The 17,950-nt window shown below is 41.5% G+C and overlaps 2 protein-coding genes across 9 annotated transcripts; one reads left to right on the forward strand and one right to left on the reverse strand.

Annotated features, from left to right (window-relative positions):
• The first annotated feature begins 1,254 nt into the window (after positions 1 to 1,254).
• Positions 1,255 to 10,149, forward strand: LOC143369145 (ras GTPase-activating-like protein IQGAP1). Of its 5 annotated transcripts, none has more exons than XM_076812664.1 (26): positions 1,255 to 1,432; positions 1,715 to 1,808; positions 1,866 to 2,100; positions 2,180 to 2,324; positions 2,405 to 2,562; positions 2,628 to 2,762; positions 2,831 to 2,915; positions 2,986 to 3,077; positions 4,000 to 4,162; positions 4,223 to 4,386; positions 4,466 to 4,600; positions 4,977 to 5,133; positions 5,202 to 5,447; positions 5,524 to 5,672; positions 5,733 to 5,876; positions 5,944 to 6,249; positions 6,347 to 6,511; positions 6,578 to 6,691; positions 6,773 to 7,110; positions 7,172 to 7,396; positions 7,456 to 7,846; positions 7,927 to 8,106; positions 8,167 to 8,296; positions 8,361 to 8,631; positions 8,690 to 8,971; positions 9,036 to 10,149. In XM_076812664.1, the coding sequence occupies exons 1-26, from the start codon at positions 1,375 to 1,377 to the stop codon at positions 9,394 to 9,396; spliced, it is 4,923 nt and encodes a 1,640-aa protein (XP_076668779.1). In that variant the 5' UTR covers positions 1,255 to 1,374; the 3' UTR covers positions 9,397 to 10,149. The 5 variants fall into 5 exon arrangements, with proteins under 5 accessions (XP_076668779.1, XP_076668778.1, XP_076668781.1 ...); XM_076812663.1 differs by having other exon boundaries at positions 1,255 to 1,426; positions 1,706 to 1,808; XM_076812666.1 differs by having other exon boundaries at positions 1,255 to 1,426.
• A 134-nt stretch (positions 10,150 to 10,283) lies between these two features.
• LOC143369146 (uncharacterized) lies at positions 10,284 to 17,508 on the reverse strand. Of its 4 annotated transcripts, none has more exons than XM_076812670.1 (15): positions 17,010 to 17,508; positions 16,364 to 16,542; positions 16,087 to 16,291; positions 15,805 to 16,001; positions 15,501 to 15,735; positions 15,275 to 15,434; positions 14,975 to 15,203; positions 14,042 to 14,900; positions 13,196 to 13,965; positions 12,820 to 12,998; positions 12,326 to 12,748; positions 11,977 to 12,152; positions 11,653 to 11,900; positions 11,319 to 11,582; positions 10,284 to 11,238 (listed from the first exon to the last, which is right to left on the reverse strand). In XM_076812670.1, exons 2-15 carry the CDS (start codon positions 16,501 to 16,503, stop codon positions 11,064 to 11,066), a joined length of 4,260 nt encoding a protein of 1,419 aa, XP_076668785.1. In that variant the 5' UTR covers positions 16,504 to 16,542; positions 17,010 to 17,508; the 3' UTR covers positions 10,284 to 11,063. The 4 variants fall into 4 exon arrangements, with proteins under 4 accessions (XP_076668785.1, XP_076668787.1, XP_076668784.1 ...); XM_076812672.1 differs by having other exon boundaries at positions 13,196 to 13,962; positions 16,960 to 17,508; XM_076812669.1 differs by having other exon boundaries at positions 16,960 to 17,507.
• Between the last annotated feature and the right edge of the window lie 442 nt (positions 17,509 to 17,950).

Genomic DNA, 17,950 nt, shown 5'->3' on the forward strand with positions numbered 1-17,950 from the left:
TCGATCTCGTTAACGGCGATGTAAATACGCGTAAACAAATGGCGGCCGGGAAACTGAATTCTTATGATTCTTTATAAATGATACTGTTAGATTTGCTGGACGAATAGAATGTCAGGGAGGAACTAGTAGCGTATACACGCTCTACGTTCTCCTTCATTAATTTATCATCTGCTTGAAATGCAATTCCTTTTGCAGAAGATGTCCGATACTATAGAAATGCATTTGTTGGCGACCACGTGTTTTAAAGCTGGTGCTTCGTTTGTAAAGTGTTTATGATTGGATGGGGTCTTATGCCTTTACCGCCGGCACTTGGATCCCATTGAAGGAAAAATATCGTTGTTTCTTTTTATCGTTAAAAATGGTCTGAATTCTTATATATTTATTTTAAAAAATTTCAGGGGTTAAAATGCATAAAACAAATAAATACGGGGTTCAGGTGTGTATGTGCATAAGTCCATCCTCCTTCAATGAATAAAACTACCCTCCATTCCATATAAGAGTAGACCTATGCCCCTACCGATTTGCGATCGATCTGCGCAGCTCCCACATAGATTTTGCTGAGGTGGGGCTTGTTTTCCTTCGTAAAGGTACGCACTCTACGTAAAAAATAAACTGGACGTCACATGATAATTTCTATGTCTTCCAGGCTATGTAGTAAATTTTAGATTTTAATTTCGGCCATAAAACATTACATTTATCTTAAGTTTTGCTCGATTCCGCCTAAACTATTGGTCCGAGTAGAAAGCAATGTAGGAACTAATTGTATGCAATTTAATTACCTTTAATTTAAGAGTTGTCGCGATCAAATCGGTCAACTTGAACGCGAGATATGGCCAAAAACGTTGGGTCGTTCTCTTAAAAAATTACCAAAACATTCATCGGGCGATATCTCAAAAACGTATCCTTAGGATTTCGTTTCATGTCGATTTTTGAGTTTAGAGGACCACCTTTCATAAGAATTTCAGAGCGGAGTCTCCGTCACCAAATGACTGTAAACTATTCAGTGATACATGCGTCTATAACCAAATTGTATTTGCAGCTCGCCAATTTGTTCACGTCATTCATAATTTTCGTTTTCAAACGATATAATATTGCGTACCGGCGAAATTAATATCAGGTGCTGATGGAACGTGAAGTTTGCCCCTAGTGCATGTTACTCGCGCGACCGAGAAAGCCAATAAGATATTCGCAACAGTTCGCTATCCAATAGCATTCGAGATCGAGGCTTATTTCAGTTGGCATTACTAGCCAGTGTGGCACTCGTACTCGCAATTTTGAACAAGTTTGAATCCGTCGAATTTAACGTACCCGCTCCATCGTCGAGTATCATTGTCACTGTTTTCCTTGTTAATTGTGTTTCTTCCGTCACCTAATATGATCGATACCTATGACAGATTAATTAATCATGAGAGAGGTAAGACGAGCGGTAAGCGTGAGTAGATAATTCTTCTTCTACGTGGTCTTTAACACAAGTGTCAAGATAAGTTTTCGTGTGAAATGAGTGGTTGCAGTTAGAAGGAATACATTGAGGAATATGAATAACTGGAATACCCCTGAATATTATCCAATTATGCTTAAAAAAGAGAAGTAAATTCTGATGGAACTTTATTCCCTTTATAATCTGATACCATTTCGTGTACTCAGAAACTTGTACTTTCGGCACTTTCGTGAAATCTGTGATGTAGTACTTTATTCATAAAAGAAGGTATCGCAGGGACGGACGTGCGTAAATCGGCCGAGGAAATGGACGAGCAGCGGCAAAAGACGCTTGCCTACGAGTACCTCTGTCACTTAGAAGAAGCTAAAAAGTAAGCCTCTTAACGAGCCGTTGATAAGCGAGTACTATTTCTCGTTTCGTTTTACAGATGGATGGAGGCTTGTTTGAGGGAAACGCTTCCACCTACCACCGAGTTAGAAGAGAATTTAAGGAACGGGGTATATTTGGCGAAGCTTGCCCACTTCATGGCACCTGGGACTCTGTCTTATAACAAAATATATGACCACGAACAGAAGCGTTACATGATGGGTGGTCTGCAGTTTCGGCATACGGACAATATTAATCATTTCTTACGATCCTTAAAGTCCATGCAACTGCCATTAGTACGCGACCGTTACGTAACAATTAGAACATTTTTATCATCTGGTATTATTCAAAGTAATAAGAAAAACTTTTCGATAGACGTTCCAACCGGAGACGACTGATATCTACGATAAGAAGAATATGCCCCGTGTGATATACTGCATTCACGCTCTCAGTACTCATTTGTTTAAACTGGGGAAAGCACCGCAGATTCAGGACTTGTATGGAAAAGTGAATTTTACTGGTACTCTTCTGATTCTGTTACGTGAGCTACGCGCGTCCGAAGAGGAACCGCAGAATCTTACAGTATCCTATGTTTTTCAGACGAGGAAATAAATGCCGTTAGTAAGGAGTTGAAGAAGTATGGAATTCAGATGCCTTCGTTCCAGAAAATTGGTGGTCTGCTGGCAAATAGCATGGAGATCGATGCGGCGACGCTTCACGCTGCGGTTATAGCAATTAATCAAGCCGTAGCGGAGAAGGTACAGCTGTTGCTTGTGTTTCTAAAAGAATTTGAATTTAGGATAATAAACTGTTGCTCTTTAAGGATCGTGAGAAAGTATTAAAGGCGCTGCAGCATCAGGTGGTACAGTTAATCAATGTGATGCCCCGTTATATAAAAGAATACAGCAGCTCCTTGCTAGAAGCGAAAGATTCTAAGGCACAGGCTGCGCTTAATAGAGTGAGTAAAAATTAGCAAGGAATAGCAATACGACAGTTCCATCTCATTAATCAATATAATTTTGGTAGTCTCTTAATGATAGCTATGTACCAGATGTGTACGACGAACTGTTGACTCAAGCAGAAATCCAGGGACATATAAATTACGTTAATGGTGAGTTACGGTGTAACAGTGATTATTCGTAACGGTATCGTTCATTTGATTATTGATATTTCTGTTCTAGTCCAATGCGCGGTCAAGAAGATAATTCAGGCTATCCATCATAAAAATCATGAAATCATGGGTGCTCTGAGAACACCTACTTTATGCTTACAGGTATATCAGAGTTGGGCATTATTCGGAATTTTTAATCGAATGAAAGTTTAGCCGTTGTTCTCGAATGACTTCATTTTATTCGAATGAACCACTTCCCTAACATCTTTATACCAGGGATCGAAAAAGTTCTCGAACCCTCATTTTTAAAAAAATTCTGTTAGAACTTATATGTTTCGTTTAAGAAAATATCTGTTCCTATGGAATTTTTATTGAAGAAAATGTTACCTTTAGGAATTTCTTTAAAAAGTGTTCTTATGGAACAGATATTTTAAAATCTGTATAATAAAAGTTCCATGGAAACAAGTTACATTAGAACATTTACTAAGAAAGTTTTCATAAGAGAAAGAAAAATACTAAAGTATTAGGTACTAGTTTTATTTAACGGTATAATATCATATTCTTCATATGTTTATTTAATAAAAGGTATGAAAATCATAACATAAGTATTTTTTATCTTATGGAAACTTTTTTAATAAACGTTCTAATAAAACTTGTTTCCATGGAACTTTTATTATACAGATTCAAAAATATCTACGTAGGGAAGTATTACAAATAAATAGCACATTCAGAATATCAATTTAACTGTAATAATTATTTAATATTGTTGTAGTATTATCCATTGAATAGTATTCAGTATTCGTTACAACGATTGAGAACTTTTTTAATATTGGTTAACAAAATATCTGTTTCTATTATAGAAGATTTTTTATTTCTATATTCTATAAGCTCCATTCCAACTAGAACCTTTATTTTCAAAAACTTTTATTTTATCGGTTCTCCTGGGAACTTATAATGTGAGAACGTTTTTAAAAAAAGTTCCGCAGTCCATGTTTTAAATGGAACATATTGAAAAAGTTCCAGAACTTTTTCTATCCCTGCTTTGTACATGTAGTCTATTCATAAATATCTTTTCTTTCGACAGAACGTTTTACACGAGAATGCAGAATTGTACAAAGAGCAGTTAATGCAGTTACTAGAAAGCTCCGAATGGAATAATACGTATTCAGAAAGCAATCATCACTGGAAGCAGATACTCCAGGAGGGAATCGATAGAGCAAACGAAGCGGCGCATAAATCTGGGATGCGTAAGTAACAGCAGAAATCATTCAACTGTTTACGATTGTAATATGCTTTGTCCGCGGCAGGTGATGAAGCTATTAAGCTTTTGAATTTAACGTTACAAAACAGTATGCCACATGAATTTTATAACATTCTGGCAAACCCTGATCTTGGCTTAAGGGAGAAGGTCGATGAATTCGCGATGCCATTGTATTACGAAGAAATGAAAGTCGATCGTCTAGAATCTCAGGTAAAAATGAAATATGGAAAAGAATAAAGGCTGTACTTCTGTCATTGATTTTTATTAATATAAACGATGTCTTTAATAGAACGACCTTTCATACAGCGATATAGTAGTTAGTGTGCGTATACTGTCATTGATCTCAAAAATCAGCAAGGCTGTAGACACTGAGAATCCAGATTTGGTTTATCAAGCATTGTCAAATCCCGATTGTCACATCTCCGTGAGTATAATTGCTCTTACTTTCAAGGGCGGATTTGTAGATTTGGCGATTTGGCGCGCCTAGGCAAGCGTCTGTCGCCCTTTTCGTGAAATATCATGAAATATTTTAATTTAAAAGAGTCGAGACAATTTTAAAATTAATTCAATATGGCAACTCGTATCTGAGTCATTGCTAATTGTTTTTAAAGTTGCCTCAAGCCAACTAAAGCCTCTGTGTTTAAATATCACCCCAAACTATAAACACTGCTACCTTTTTCAATTTCTTTCGCCCCAAAATTTGCCGCCCTACAGCCTACTTAGTCTATATACAAATCCGCCCCTGCTTTCTTTTCGTTCACTCGCATCAAGAAGATATCTTTACATCGGCCGTGTTTTAGGGACTGGACGAAGAGAATAAAGTGAAATATTATACAGCCCTGGCAGCAGTTCGGTGCGAGAAGCAAGTAATCTCCGAGGACTGTCCTGTATTAACATACATCGATATCCAAGAGTGTATCGACGTTGTGAATCTACAATGTCAAAACGATGACAATGGTACGTTGCGTAAATCCTGCACGTAACTCCTACACATTCTTTCCTTTTACTTGCCCTTTTCTTTATAGTGATACAAGTGCTACGCCAATTAAACTTGGCCGTTGTGGAGAACGATCGAAGTGGCGTTATAAATGCTTTGAAAGATACCGCTTTGAAGTTACAGAAACCTACGTCGCCAGACGACGCGTCACTTTACCTACGATTGTTCAAAAAGTGTCTAACCGAGAAACATTTCGATGGTTCCGAGTTGTGGCTGGAAGATGTCGAAGCTATAGCGAAAACAGTCGCCACGGAGGCTGAGAATGTTCAAAACGGTATGTCGCGTTTATAGCTTCAGTTTATTCGATCGAATTCAAACTGTTTTGGTAAAACATCGTCGTTTCTTCGCAGCGTGCACCTTTCTGTCGCAAGTGAATTTAGGTCTACAGAGGAACGATATGTTGTTCACGATTGATTGCCTTCAAGCGTTTGGCTTCAAGATACCAGACAATTACAAGACGGAATGTTTTCACAATCTGGGCGATTTGAAAGAGATGAAGGTAATGAACGAATGGTTTTGTAATTGTACTCTACAATCGATAAGTTGTATCATATTTCAGCAAGAGGATAACGATTGCGCGCTTGTTCGTTACGTTACACCGAAAGGCAACGACTCGTACTTGGACTTGAAGAGGTACAATTACACTTGGGACTGTCCGCGAAATCTGTCGGAAAGCTATTATGTTAACATGGATGACATAAAGGTATTAGTAAGATCTTTAAGATAAGTAAACCGAAGTAGCTTAAATAACAAATACGTATTACTTTCAGAGGGTAATAAAGAATGTGACCGTGAAAGAACACGAGAAGCACAGAATAAATAAGACGATCATTCGGTTTCAAGCTTACATTCGAGGATACTTACTGCGAAAGAGAATCTCGGATAAATTCTCGTACTTTTACGACAACGTGGACAAAATCATTCAAATACAATCATGGTGGCGGAGTATAGTTCAACGAAAACGATACATGAAAATAATAGAAGAAAAACGAAAGCAGGGCGCAGAAAGATATAGAAATAAATATATGAAAGTGAAATCAAAATTTGCGAATATATTGGACCACTACAAGGAACATGTAATCTATATCTGTAGCTTTATTCAAAATCGATGCGTGACATAATAAAAACATCGCTGGCTTATCTAACGAAATCGTATTTGTTTATACGTTTCAGGAGGAAAAGATTACAAAGATACAAGCTTTGTGGCGAGGTCGTTCGGAAAGACGTGCTTTCCATTCACTGCTGTACATGGAAAAGCCGCCTTTCCCCGTTGTCCGACATTTCTCAGCAATTCTGAACTTCAATGCCGAAGATTACGATAGGGACTTGCAGTTACAGGTACGAAACCTTCGGCCTCTTAAATAATGGTTTAATGACTTAATCTTTACGATGAAATTGCTGCAGCACTTGAAACACGAGGTGGTGAAAAGCATACGACACAATCAGACTCTGTCGCAGCAGCTGGATAGCATGGACATAAAAATTGGCTTGCTTATTCAAAACAGAATCACGCTACAAGTAAAGCTTCTCGAAATATTATATTAATTCTGTTCTTTGCCATAGATATCGTACTTAAGCAGATGAACAAATTTTTTGCAGGATGTCGTGGCGCATGGGAAAAGCTTGGAAACGCTCGCGAAGCAGAAGCAGTCCAACAGAGAACAGAAGAATGCCTTAACGGACAGCATTCTGTTGCATAAAGGCCTGAAATCGTTAACGAAGGAAGGTCGGAAGATGCTGGAGGGATATCAGCACTTGTTCTACGCGCTGCAAACTAATCCCACGTATTTGTCCAAGCTTCTATTCCTTTTACCTCAAAGCAAAACGAACAAGTTTCTTCAGAATGTAATCTTGACGTTATTCAACTTCGGCTCGAACATCAGGGAAGACTATTTGTTACTGAAACTATTTGGCAGCGCGCTACAGGAAGAAATTAGGTACGAGTCTTTACTTCACAGAAGGATGCGATGTAATCCACTAACGTAATTTAATACCTAGATCCAAGTTTCAAAAGCCATCCGAAGTTGTGACTGGAAATCCTCTTGTTCTGAAAATGGTGGTGAATTATGCGCGGCAGTTAAACGGTCAGAGAGCTTTGAGACAAATTGTGGGGCCAATTATCGAGAAGGTCTTGGCTGATCGGTCGCTGAGCATAGAGACCAATCCCGTGGATATTTACAAGTGCTGGAGAAATCAGTTGGAAATGGAAACTGGGGAAACACTGTGAGTGTAGCGAAGTAAACCCGCGAAGTATTAGTGCTTACAGCTGCTTTATTCTACAGGAATCTCCCATACACTGTCACACCGCAACAAGCTTTAAATTACGAACAAGTGCGAGTGAGACTGAACCATGGAATACAATTGTTGCAGAGTACCGTTTTAGAATTCCTCACCAAGATCACTGAATCCAGAGATCTGATACCGTACGGAATGCTGTACATGGCTAAGATTTTAAACGACTCCTTGATAGAGAAATTCCCGAACGCGCCGGAGAAAGATATACTAAAAGTAGTAGGGAATCTGATCTATTATCACTTCATCAACGCTGCGATCGTTGCTCCCGATGCTTTCGACATAATCACGCTACCGATCGACAGATCATTGTCCAACGACCAACGGCGAAATTTAGCCAGCATCGCGAAGATACTGCAATTTGCTGCTTCCAAAAAAGGGGTAACGAAGCTGAATACGACGATCGTGATATCCTGTACTGAGAAGGAAAGAAGCAGATCTGTTTACACAACTTGTTTCAGTTCGGCGAGGAGGCCACGCATCTGGTCTGTTTAAATCCATTCATAATCGAGTGCCACGAGAAATTCAAGAACTTCTTTCGGTACTGCTGTCACATAGAAGATTTGGAAGAGCACTTCTCCATTCACGAGTACACCGAAGCTACGCTCATCCACAAGCCCGAGATCTACATTTCGTTGCAGGCAAGTTGAGCTCTTTGGGAATCGAATAACGGTAACAGATATTAATTACGGAAATTCCAGGAAATCTGCGACACCCACTGCCTCATGTTAGAATACCAAGATTCGATAGCCCCAGATCCCATGGACTCTTTGCACGATTTGCTGGACGATCTAGGCCCCGCTCCGAGCGTCGCATCTTTACTTGGAATCTGTAAGAAACTACATACCATAGCGCATTACAATTGATGCGATATTACATTAGAATGATTCGTTAGCCGACGCCATGTGCGAGGCGAATTTAGCACGATTCGGGAAGACTGAAGTGTGCCTAGTACTCACCAACAAGTTCCAAGTACCAGAAGACGAGGACGCGAATTTAAACAAACTTTTCATAAAGACCAAGGAGCTGCTGGTCTCCGTGCTTCAATTTCTGAAAGGCCAGACGTTGGTGGAAGCTTTGGAAACCATTTGCTCGCCCGTGCAAGAGAAACTGTACGATGTAAAGTGTTCCAGTGTGTCGCCTACTTTAAACATCATTCACAAAAGGTACTGGCACTTTGAATGAACGATGAGATGAGCAGATGAAACGTAAATTCATTTCCAGCTCGTCGTTAAATGACTGCAAGCTCCAGCTGCGTGCCTATCTGAATAAACTGGAGCTCGGTGGATGGGTGAGTCAAACGGACGGGTATCAGAACATCATAACAGCGGTGGCCAAAGATCTTTGTAACAAGGGGAAGTACCGAATAATTCGGAACAAGGAGTTACAGACACTGCGCGTGACAAAGCAGAGGTTGGAGGAGAAATGCAAATATTACCAAGAGCAGGTAGAATTTTATAACGAATACATACAGCGGTGTTTGGAGAATTTACATACAGGGAAAGGGTACGTACATTAATTCTGTTCGAGTGCGCTTCGCGGCACGTGACGGATGCAAATTTCTTCACAGATCCTTGCGAGCGTTCAAGGCCATTCAGAAGAATAGCCACGGCAAGCTTAGGTCCAAAATGACCTTGAAGTATTCCGGCGCGAAGCTGCAGGAAAAGGGAGTGCTGCTGGAGGTGGACGGGCTTCCGCACTCGCAGTTCAAGAACGTGATCTTCGAGATCAGCCCGACAGAACACAGCGGCCTGTTCAGCGTGCGTTGTAAGTTCATGGGCGTGGAAATGGAGAAGGTCGACATCGACATACAAAAGTTGCTCGAGCTGCAATTCGAAGGCTCGCCGATCATGGACATGTTCGGCAAGGCGAAAGTGAACGTGAACCTGCTGCTATATTTATTGAATCGAAAGTTCTACGGCAAGACTTGAGACGAGAAAGAATTAAATGTATTTTATTTACGAATATGACAGTTGTGCACTTGTGCAATGTTCTATTGTAATTATGTTTCTCACGAACGATGGTACACCCAGCCCCGATATTTTTACGGTCGCTGTACGGCGAACTTTTAAAACTGACGATTAATTATTGTAAATAGTTGTACGTAACGGAATTGAAGTTTTTAATAGAAGTGTCCCTTGTGACTTACGCTTAACGATAACGCACCAAGATGTCTATATAGAACATAAACTTTTGTTGGCTTTCAAAAGCGAAATATATATTTTTTTTTAATTTTTATAAAAATAAGTAAACTAGTGGTAGTAAAGATCGCCTATTATGGAGAGAGCGGTCGCTTTCTCGGCTCAACTTTTGTAACTAAACCTAATGCCAACCATGATCATCCATATGTGTATTATATTTCGTACGATTCAAAATAAGATAAGGCATGCTCTCGGAAATATTCCAATGAGAACAGTAGGCTGTCTATTATTACTTTTACGCTTCCTAATGCCTATACATGTATTTATATTATTATTCAAATACTAGACAACCTAGTGTTCCTGTGCATTTTACAAAGTCTAATGATCGGATCGTTTGAACACAAACCCGGCAATTGCAGTTGTTCGCGCGTTTGATTAATACAATAGATTCCCGTTTTATAAAATATTGCGCTACCTAAAGGCCTGTTTAGTGGATACTGGCAAATAAGCCTGCACATTCAATAAAAGGATCTCTTAAAACAATGTCTTGTTGTTCTGTCGGAAAACATACTAAAAAAAGAGATACGCGTAAAAAATCATACACCTTTCGATGTTGCATGTCACTTGCAGCTTTACCTTGCACTATTTCATTAGCAATGACACACGATTAAAAATACTTAAAAAGACCAAGCGAGATGTTCGCATCGAGATCAATTAATTGCGGAATAAATACTTTTATTCTTTTGGTCTCTTTTACAGAACATGCGACAGTAAAGTAAACCTTTTAATACAATCACGTTAAAATGCGTAATGTGCGCGTAAGAAATTTGTGATATCCGTAGAACGAACAAAAAAAAAAGAAATGGTTCACTTTATATATACGATATAAACACTACATACATAGATAAACAGCCCGCATTTATCACAGGCGCATTGTATTATAAATATTCTTTTTTTTTGTTTTTTTCTTTACATATTCGTGTTCTCGAAGTCTTGCTTTTACTCAACTTTTATTATACAAATCTGCCTTTACATCGTTTACGTGACAGATGCTAACATCCAGGTACTGCGTCACGAGGTATTTCGAAAGACATTTTTATAACTTATGGCGCACAAAATGTCATTAATATAAAAGTTTTTTTACCTTCCCCCTTGCCCTCTCGAGCTTTACCATTCCTTTTTAATCGAATCGAGCGTCCAGTAATTCTAGTACAATTGATTATGTGCAAGCAGTATATGTCTGTTAAAGCCTCCACGAAGCAGGCCATAAAAGTGCATTTCATGGTATTATTTAACTGTGTAGTACATATATATATATGTATATATATATATATCACCGTAATATTAACTTTTTATAATAAATAGCATAATAACATTAATTCTCCATCCGTCCGGCTCTCCTCTAAATATGTGCACACAGTGGGACATAACATTCGATACAGGACATTCAGCAAGTGTTATCGTTTGTTCAAGATATTGGCAAAGTTTCTAATTCTCAGCTGCCCGTCCGTCATTTGCGCTAACGTCTCCTCCATCATGTTACGCAGCTTCGATAAATCCGGCATTTTGTCGCAGGATTCGATGTTCAATAATTCTGTGAAGAACTGCTCCCATACAGCCTTCTTCATGTACCTGCGCGCGTATGTACTTCCGTGAGTCCGCGGATCTTCCTCGTAACTTTCAGAATATCGATTTGATCGAGATATAAATACCTTTGTAATTTCGAGGTGATGAACCATCGGCCACCAACCTTCGACACTCTCATGTAATTGCCAAATAGCAAACAGTGGCTGGTCGCGGCTAGACAATACAAATCAGTCTGGTACGTCCATGGTCGACCAGTTTGCATCTCGATACACGTGAAGTCTTCCGTCTTTATGACCTGGGTGAACGTCGTGTTCTCTGGCAACAGGCTCATATCTATGCTACATCCAAAATCTATCAGCTGTATCGTTGGCCTCACGTCCTCTGTGGGCCTGCAAAATGAACGAGCTGGTTACGCGGATCTGGCTGGACGCTGCGGATCGGTCGCAATTAAACACGTACAAACGCATCAGCAGGAAATTGTCCGGCTTGATGTCCCCGTGTATTATTTGGCATTTGTGTAAGTATTCCACGATTTGCAGCATTTCAATTGTGAAGAATATAGCTAAGTGCTCCATCAACGGTTTACCCGTGGCGATCTTTATTTGATTCGTTACCGCTAACAGCGTCCCGAATTTCGAGTACTCCGACACTAGTACGCTGCTGTTATTGGCAACGTACGCCATCGAGACATCCATAAATCCACGCAACTGAAAGGAGAAAAGGGCACGTGTACTGGTGGATGAGAAATTTCTGCAGGTATAAAGAGAGTAAGTTATACAATACCATGTGCGGATTAGTCAGGCGAGCTTTTATTTCTCTAGTTATATAAAATTCCCAAACCCAGCCAGGCCTTTGAGTTTTCAGAGCGACCGTCTGGCCTGTTTGCAGATTCACTGCTTTGAATACTGTACCGTACATTCCCTTTCCAAGGCACTTTTCCAAATCGTACTTTTCGTTACCTGGATATATTAAACGATTAGAAATTACCAAGCGTTTTATATATATGGAGTTAAGGGGTCATTCTACGTATTTACTGCGAAAGAGATCTTTAAAAATAGCTTGATTTTTCGGCGGATCACAGTAGAATGACCCCTTAATTGTGATTACATTTGCAATGGTTGTTTCTACTGACCAAGCATAACCATAGGAGAAGGCACAAGCTTATTTAAATTAGTGTCTAGTTTCACGTATCCCTCTGCGTGATGTGGCTGCGGGAATTTTATTTTTTTTAGAAGAGTGGCTATTAAGATCTTATCGAAAGGATTTATATCCCCCGATGGGAATTGAAAGCTGTCTTCCTCCGCTTGCTCCATCGGCTCGGGATGGTCCTCGCACTCCATCGTGTCGACCTTCTCCTGCTCTTCTATCTCGTTAAGTTTAAAGTTAATCGACTTCCGTAGGTCGCAGTTCTTCTTGATCTCGGAAGTGATTTGATCCACGTTGCGCTGCACGGTGCGCGGACTCTGAGCATGCACGGCTTGTATTTGGACTTGAAGCTTCTGCTCGTAAAGCTGATTCGCCGACAGGGTAACATCTTTAGATTCTTCGTTCTCACCTTCGCGAACAAAAGATAGTTTATTACACGCGCAGTGTTACGGAGAGAAAGGGGCATAACGATTAAAGTACCTTGACTAATGGACTGCTCTTTTATAGGAGCCAAGTCTTCCTTAATAAATGTAAAACCTAATGCAGTGGTTCTCGTGTGCCCACCACTACTACCAGAACTGCTCGAGATGTATTCTCTAGTCGATTCTAGGATTACACTCAGTTTATCTTCGCCCTCGACGTTGGGCGCCTCTGAATTCCTATAAAATCGTATGAATGAGAAAATCAAACCTGGGGAGAAGCAACGATAATTACACGATTCAAGGCCGTCACACATTTTGGCGAAGCGAAACGAATCGAAGAAATTAATAATAATAAATTGTAGCTGCGCAATTGTTTATAATATTTTCTCTTCGCTTCGCCAAAATGCGCGACGGCCTCGAGGAGGATTACGTACGACTGTGGCGCGGTGCATTGATTCGAGTATTGCGGAGTCCCTTCTGCTGCTTTGTAAGATTGTCGAAAATGGTTAGTCATAGGTGTGGAGCTGCTCAGTTGCATGTTAAACGCGTCGGTGAAGCATGTATCATTATTCCCCGACAAGGGTGTAATACCGAGGCTTTCGTCGATGTACAAATTGTTCTCATCGGGCGGCTTCGGCGTCATGTTATCCTCCATTGGTCCGTTATAGTCGACGACGATAGCGTTTTCCTTATTCTCGGCGCTCTCGAGGTACTTGATGTCTCTACGATTCATCCCTGGGGACTTTATATAGGGCAACTCTGGTGGCATTCGGTACGGTTTGCTGGTCTCTATGTCTGGCTCGCTGTACGGGGAGTAATGAAGCTGTTTCTGGGGCTCCACGTTCTGCTGCAGCAACGTAGACTCCAGCTGCGACGGGTACTGTTGATAAGCGATATCGTCCGCCGTCATGTTACCGTACACGGAGTGCTGCATGTGTTGCATATGCTGGTGGTGCGGTTGATGGTGAAGGTGTTGATTAGGCGACGGTTGATGCTGCTGGGGATGTGGCGGATGAGGTTGATGAGGTGGATGAGGCTGATGGTGCTGAATGTGGCTGTGGCTTTGCAGGTGCGACGGATGAGAAAGGGATGTTTGATGATGCGGCACCACGTGAGCCTGCGGGTGGGGTTGCATTAACTGCTGATGGTGCTGCGAATGATGCGGCCGGGAATGGGATTGTTGCAACTGTTGCTCGTGATGCTGCTGTAACCAACCATTTAAGGGAATTAATAAAGAGATTTCTTAAAAGAACTTTCAAGTACGTCCTCTGTATTTGTACCTGCATTTGATACTGGTATGAGTTATGCAATCCAGAGCTGCCGTAAGCAGTGTGATGCTCCTGGTTGGAATAACTTTGATGGGCAGAATAGTTCTGATGATTCTCCTGGTCGTCATAAGGCTGTATGCCGTATCCCGAATGATGCTTGCTACTCGACATCGCGTGCTGAGTCATTGAACTATCCATATGTATGTCGAAGCCTAGCGTCAGCATCTTAGAATCGGGGATTCTAGGTGTCATGGAGGTGCGAAAGTTTGGAGTAGTGGGCACTGGCTCGGGGGAACGCCACATGTCTTGCACCACCGACAGCGCCTCCTTCGTGTTAACGGTCAGACTCTGGCCGAGCAAGTGTTCCTCGGGTTCGGCGGTCAAGGACGTCGCGTGATGCTGGTGCATGAAATTGGAGGCTTGTAGTTTTCGTTGTGTATTCAGTTCTGCCTCCATTCTCTGCGCCTTGAGCCTCTCCACCTCCATCCTCTGCGCTTCGAGCCGCTCCGCTTCCATCCTTTCGGCTTCGATCCTCTCCGCCTCCAATCTCTCCAACTCTCGTTGCTCCGCCTCGCGCCTCTGATTCTGCAGAGCATGGCTCTCGGCTTCGTACTGCTGTCTTTGGAGTTCCTGCTGCTCAGCCTGGAGTCTCTGCCTATCCATCTCAAGCTGTTCAGCCTCTCTTTGCTGCTGCATCTTTCTGTGCCTCTCCGTCAGCTCCTCTTGCCGCTTGTATTCCTGCCGCTGCCTCAGCATCTCTTGCAGAGACGCGTTGTGCCTCTGGTGCTCGGTTTCGAAACACTTGTGGTGAATGTGCTGCTCGGCTTCCCCTATGTCCTGCACGTCTAGCTTCTTCTCTAAAACTTGTCCCCTGGAATTCGAACGATCGTAACCATTACGGGAAGCTTCATCGCCGCGGCGACGATTGCTGAGAGTAAACGTTACCTTTGCAGATACCGCTGGGCACGTATTTCCTCCATACTCAGGTCCATATTGTTGGCGTACACTAAATCTTTCGGGTAATGTGGCCTTAATACGATATTTGGGTTCGGAGCGTCGGGTACAAATGCAGGCACTGTTAAATAGGTATTTTTACTGCCATCAAAAAAATACGTGTGGTTCGGAAACAATCTTATTTTCCCCGCATCGAATTCCTCTGGTTGATCCTCGTGAACTGTAATTTTAAGTAACAGATTAGTCTTCGTTACAATTCCAGGGAACAACTTGCTCTTCATAAGATCGTACCTTTGAAAGCTGACTTCGTAATGGCTGTCATTAGCGGGCATCGTTTATTTCCATTGCCATTCCACGGGCCGGGTTTAATAGTATTCTCTTTATGCACGGTATCTTCTATTGGAACGTGGTCTAGTATACTCGAACCTTTCATTTCGCCAGAAACGTCCTCCTGTTAAAACGTCCCTATGTATTCGCACGTCGTTATCGCCTTTGATATCTGGTTATACGCGTGTACCTGATATATATGAACCCTGGAATTCGACGTAGCACTGTGCACCGCAGCGGAGACTTGCGGTACGGTGCCAGGGAAGTGTTCGCGTACGCGATGCCCGATGCGTACGCTACCCACCCTCTTGCCAGCCTTTATTGCCTTTAACGAACTGAAAGCTTGACGCTGCTCGAACAGTGATCTTTCGCTACGATCTTCCATGTGACCCAACGTCTTGCGCGCAACTGCGAGTTGAAAATTCCTGGAAGGAGAGCATAAGATTCATTCGATTTCGATACACCGACATCTGTTCGTATGTTCTGATTTATACTTATGAGCGTAATCCAGTTCGTCCTGGGGTTCCGCTTTGGCAGTCAAGCCCATTAAATAAACCTTGTCGGCGCGTTTGTAGTCCTCGATCTGCTCTAATTCGAAAGCCCATGCTCTGTACATATCCGCGACCATAGTCCCGATTCCGTTGTTATATAAAAGTTGGTATAGTTCTAGTGGATTCTTCTGCATACTTATCTGCAAGTACCAAGTTTGCTTTAAGTACAGCGGGTAAGGGGAGCTATCTTTACTAATTCAGAAAATCTCTTTCAAAACTGCCTACGTAATTGATCCAGAGACGTATATATCTACGATCCTGATGGTACTTTATCTCCTTCTCAAATATAGCTAAGCACTGTTGCAGCAGTCTGCAGATGTGCGACTCGTGTCCACTTTTCGGGTAACTTTGCTCTATCCAGAGTATATATTCATACCAATTCTCTAAAGGGTCCTCTCCTTCGTAATTCTTTATCGCCGATTCGTACATCCTGGGCACAGGAAATACGTTACGTCAGCGCGTAATTACACGGACTAGCTACTTATCTGTAACTCAAACGTACTGTCTTTCCTGTAAAAGTAACTGTTGAGCATCCACATCTTCCTGCGCTCTTAGCGCAGTCCCTAACTGAGCGACGTTCCGACCATACCGCAGTGGCTGAATATTTTCCTTAGAATTAGCTATGGCTGTCGCAGGATCCATTCTTAGATCTATATATTCGTCGTCAAACTATTTTATTCCCTGAAAGAATGGACCAAAAGAAAAGGAACATCACAAAAATTGGAAAATCTCGAAAAGAAAACAGACATCGCGCAGACAATTTTCAACCCTCCCTAGCACCTTCGAACTCCCTTACGTGACAAAGAAATGGATTTTACCAGAAACTGTAATTGAGGAGTCTCCTCGGGCCGAATCAAAACAAATTTATAAAAAGAGGGGATACATAAAGTGACGGGACGCTGGGAAAGTTTCGGAGAGAACGGGGCGAGCGGTAATGCTCGATGAATCGTTGCCATAAAGGTATTCATTCGCCGCTGGGATATATCCGGAAAAGAGCCGCTTTAATTGCTGGGCGATCTAACACTTTGGGGATGCACCCGTTTAAACGGAATGCAAACAATGGTACGAGTTATCAAAACAGCATTAGACAACGCTCACCTTTCGCACGTATCAAAACTTTGCATAATATTCTTTGAATAGCGGCGGACCTTTGAAATTGGACAAAATCCAGTCGCGATAACTCCAATAAGGACGCTATCAGTCTAGGTTACGTTAGTCTTCCATTTAACGGCTACAGCCACCAACGGTTTTTCGCTGTCTTCTGCTATGCTGTGCCTCAAGTGATGCAAGAGTTACGTTTCGCTGACCACGGATTTTAATTCGATCGGCTACAATGAGAGGATCGAGAGACCCTGATGCGATGATAACTTCAAGACATTTAATTCCGACTAGCGCTAGGGAATCGAAATACCATTTTCAGCCTGGCAGACCCTTTTGACCGTTCACTACTAGCGGGAGATGTATTGTCCGGGGTATTGTCATGCCTCTTCCCAATCGTGCGAATCGCGAAGCTTCAGCCACTTTATTATTACCCGAATGTAAATTCAAATTCTAAAGTACCATTTAATATGTACATACAGTGTGTTATACGCGAGTGTGTTAAGTAGTTATAATAATTATACTCTTTGTTTGTATATTTTTAGTCGGAGGGTCTACGTTTTTTACCGAAGCATTGTAACTCTTCGTGCAGCGATATTCAACAGTATTACTAATTTATATAGTGCGTCTTTCGATGGATTAATGGATATAAGAAATTGTTTATTTATTTATTCACTCGCGTTGCAAACTTCTAGGTCATTTATGTAGGCTGCGAAACACTTTCGCGATCATTTTGAGGAACGATGTTGTTTAATTGTTGGTTTTTAAATGCATTTAAAAAGTTTATTTGTGTCACGAACTGTGGAACGTATAGCCATCTGGCGATGATATATGCGAACTAAAGCGCTGTGAGAAATGTAATTCCATCGACAAAGTGGAGGATAGACCTATCATGCAATGTAACGTATCGCACACTTCGTTTCGCACGAGTGCGCATGTGTGAATGTTTTGCGTGCGAGTTTAATTTTTGGTATGAATGAAGTAGCTTTTT

Source organism: Andrena cerasifolii, chromosome 5, assembly GCF_050908995.1.
Source record: "Andrena cerasifolii isolate SP2316 chromosome 5, iyAndCera1_principal, whole genome shotgun sequence".
NCBI lineage: Eukaryota > Metazoa > Arthropoda > Insecta > Hymenoptera > Andrenidae > Andrena > Andrena cerasifolii.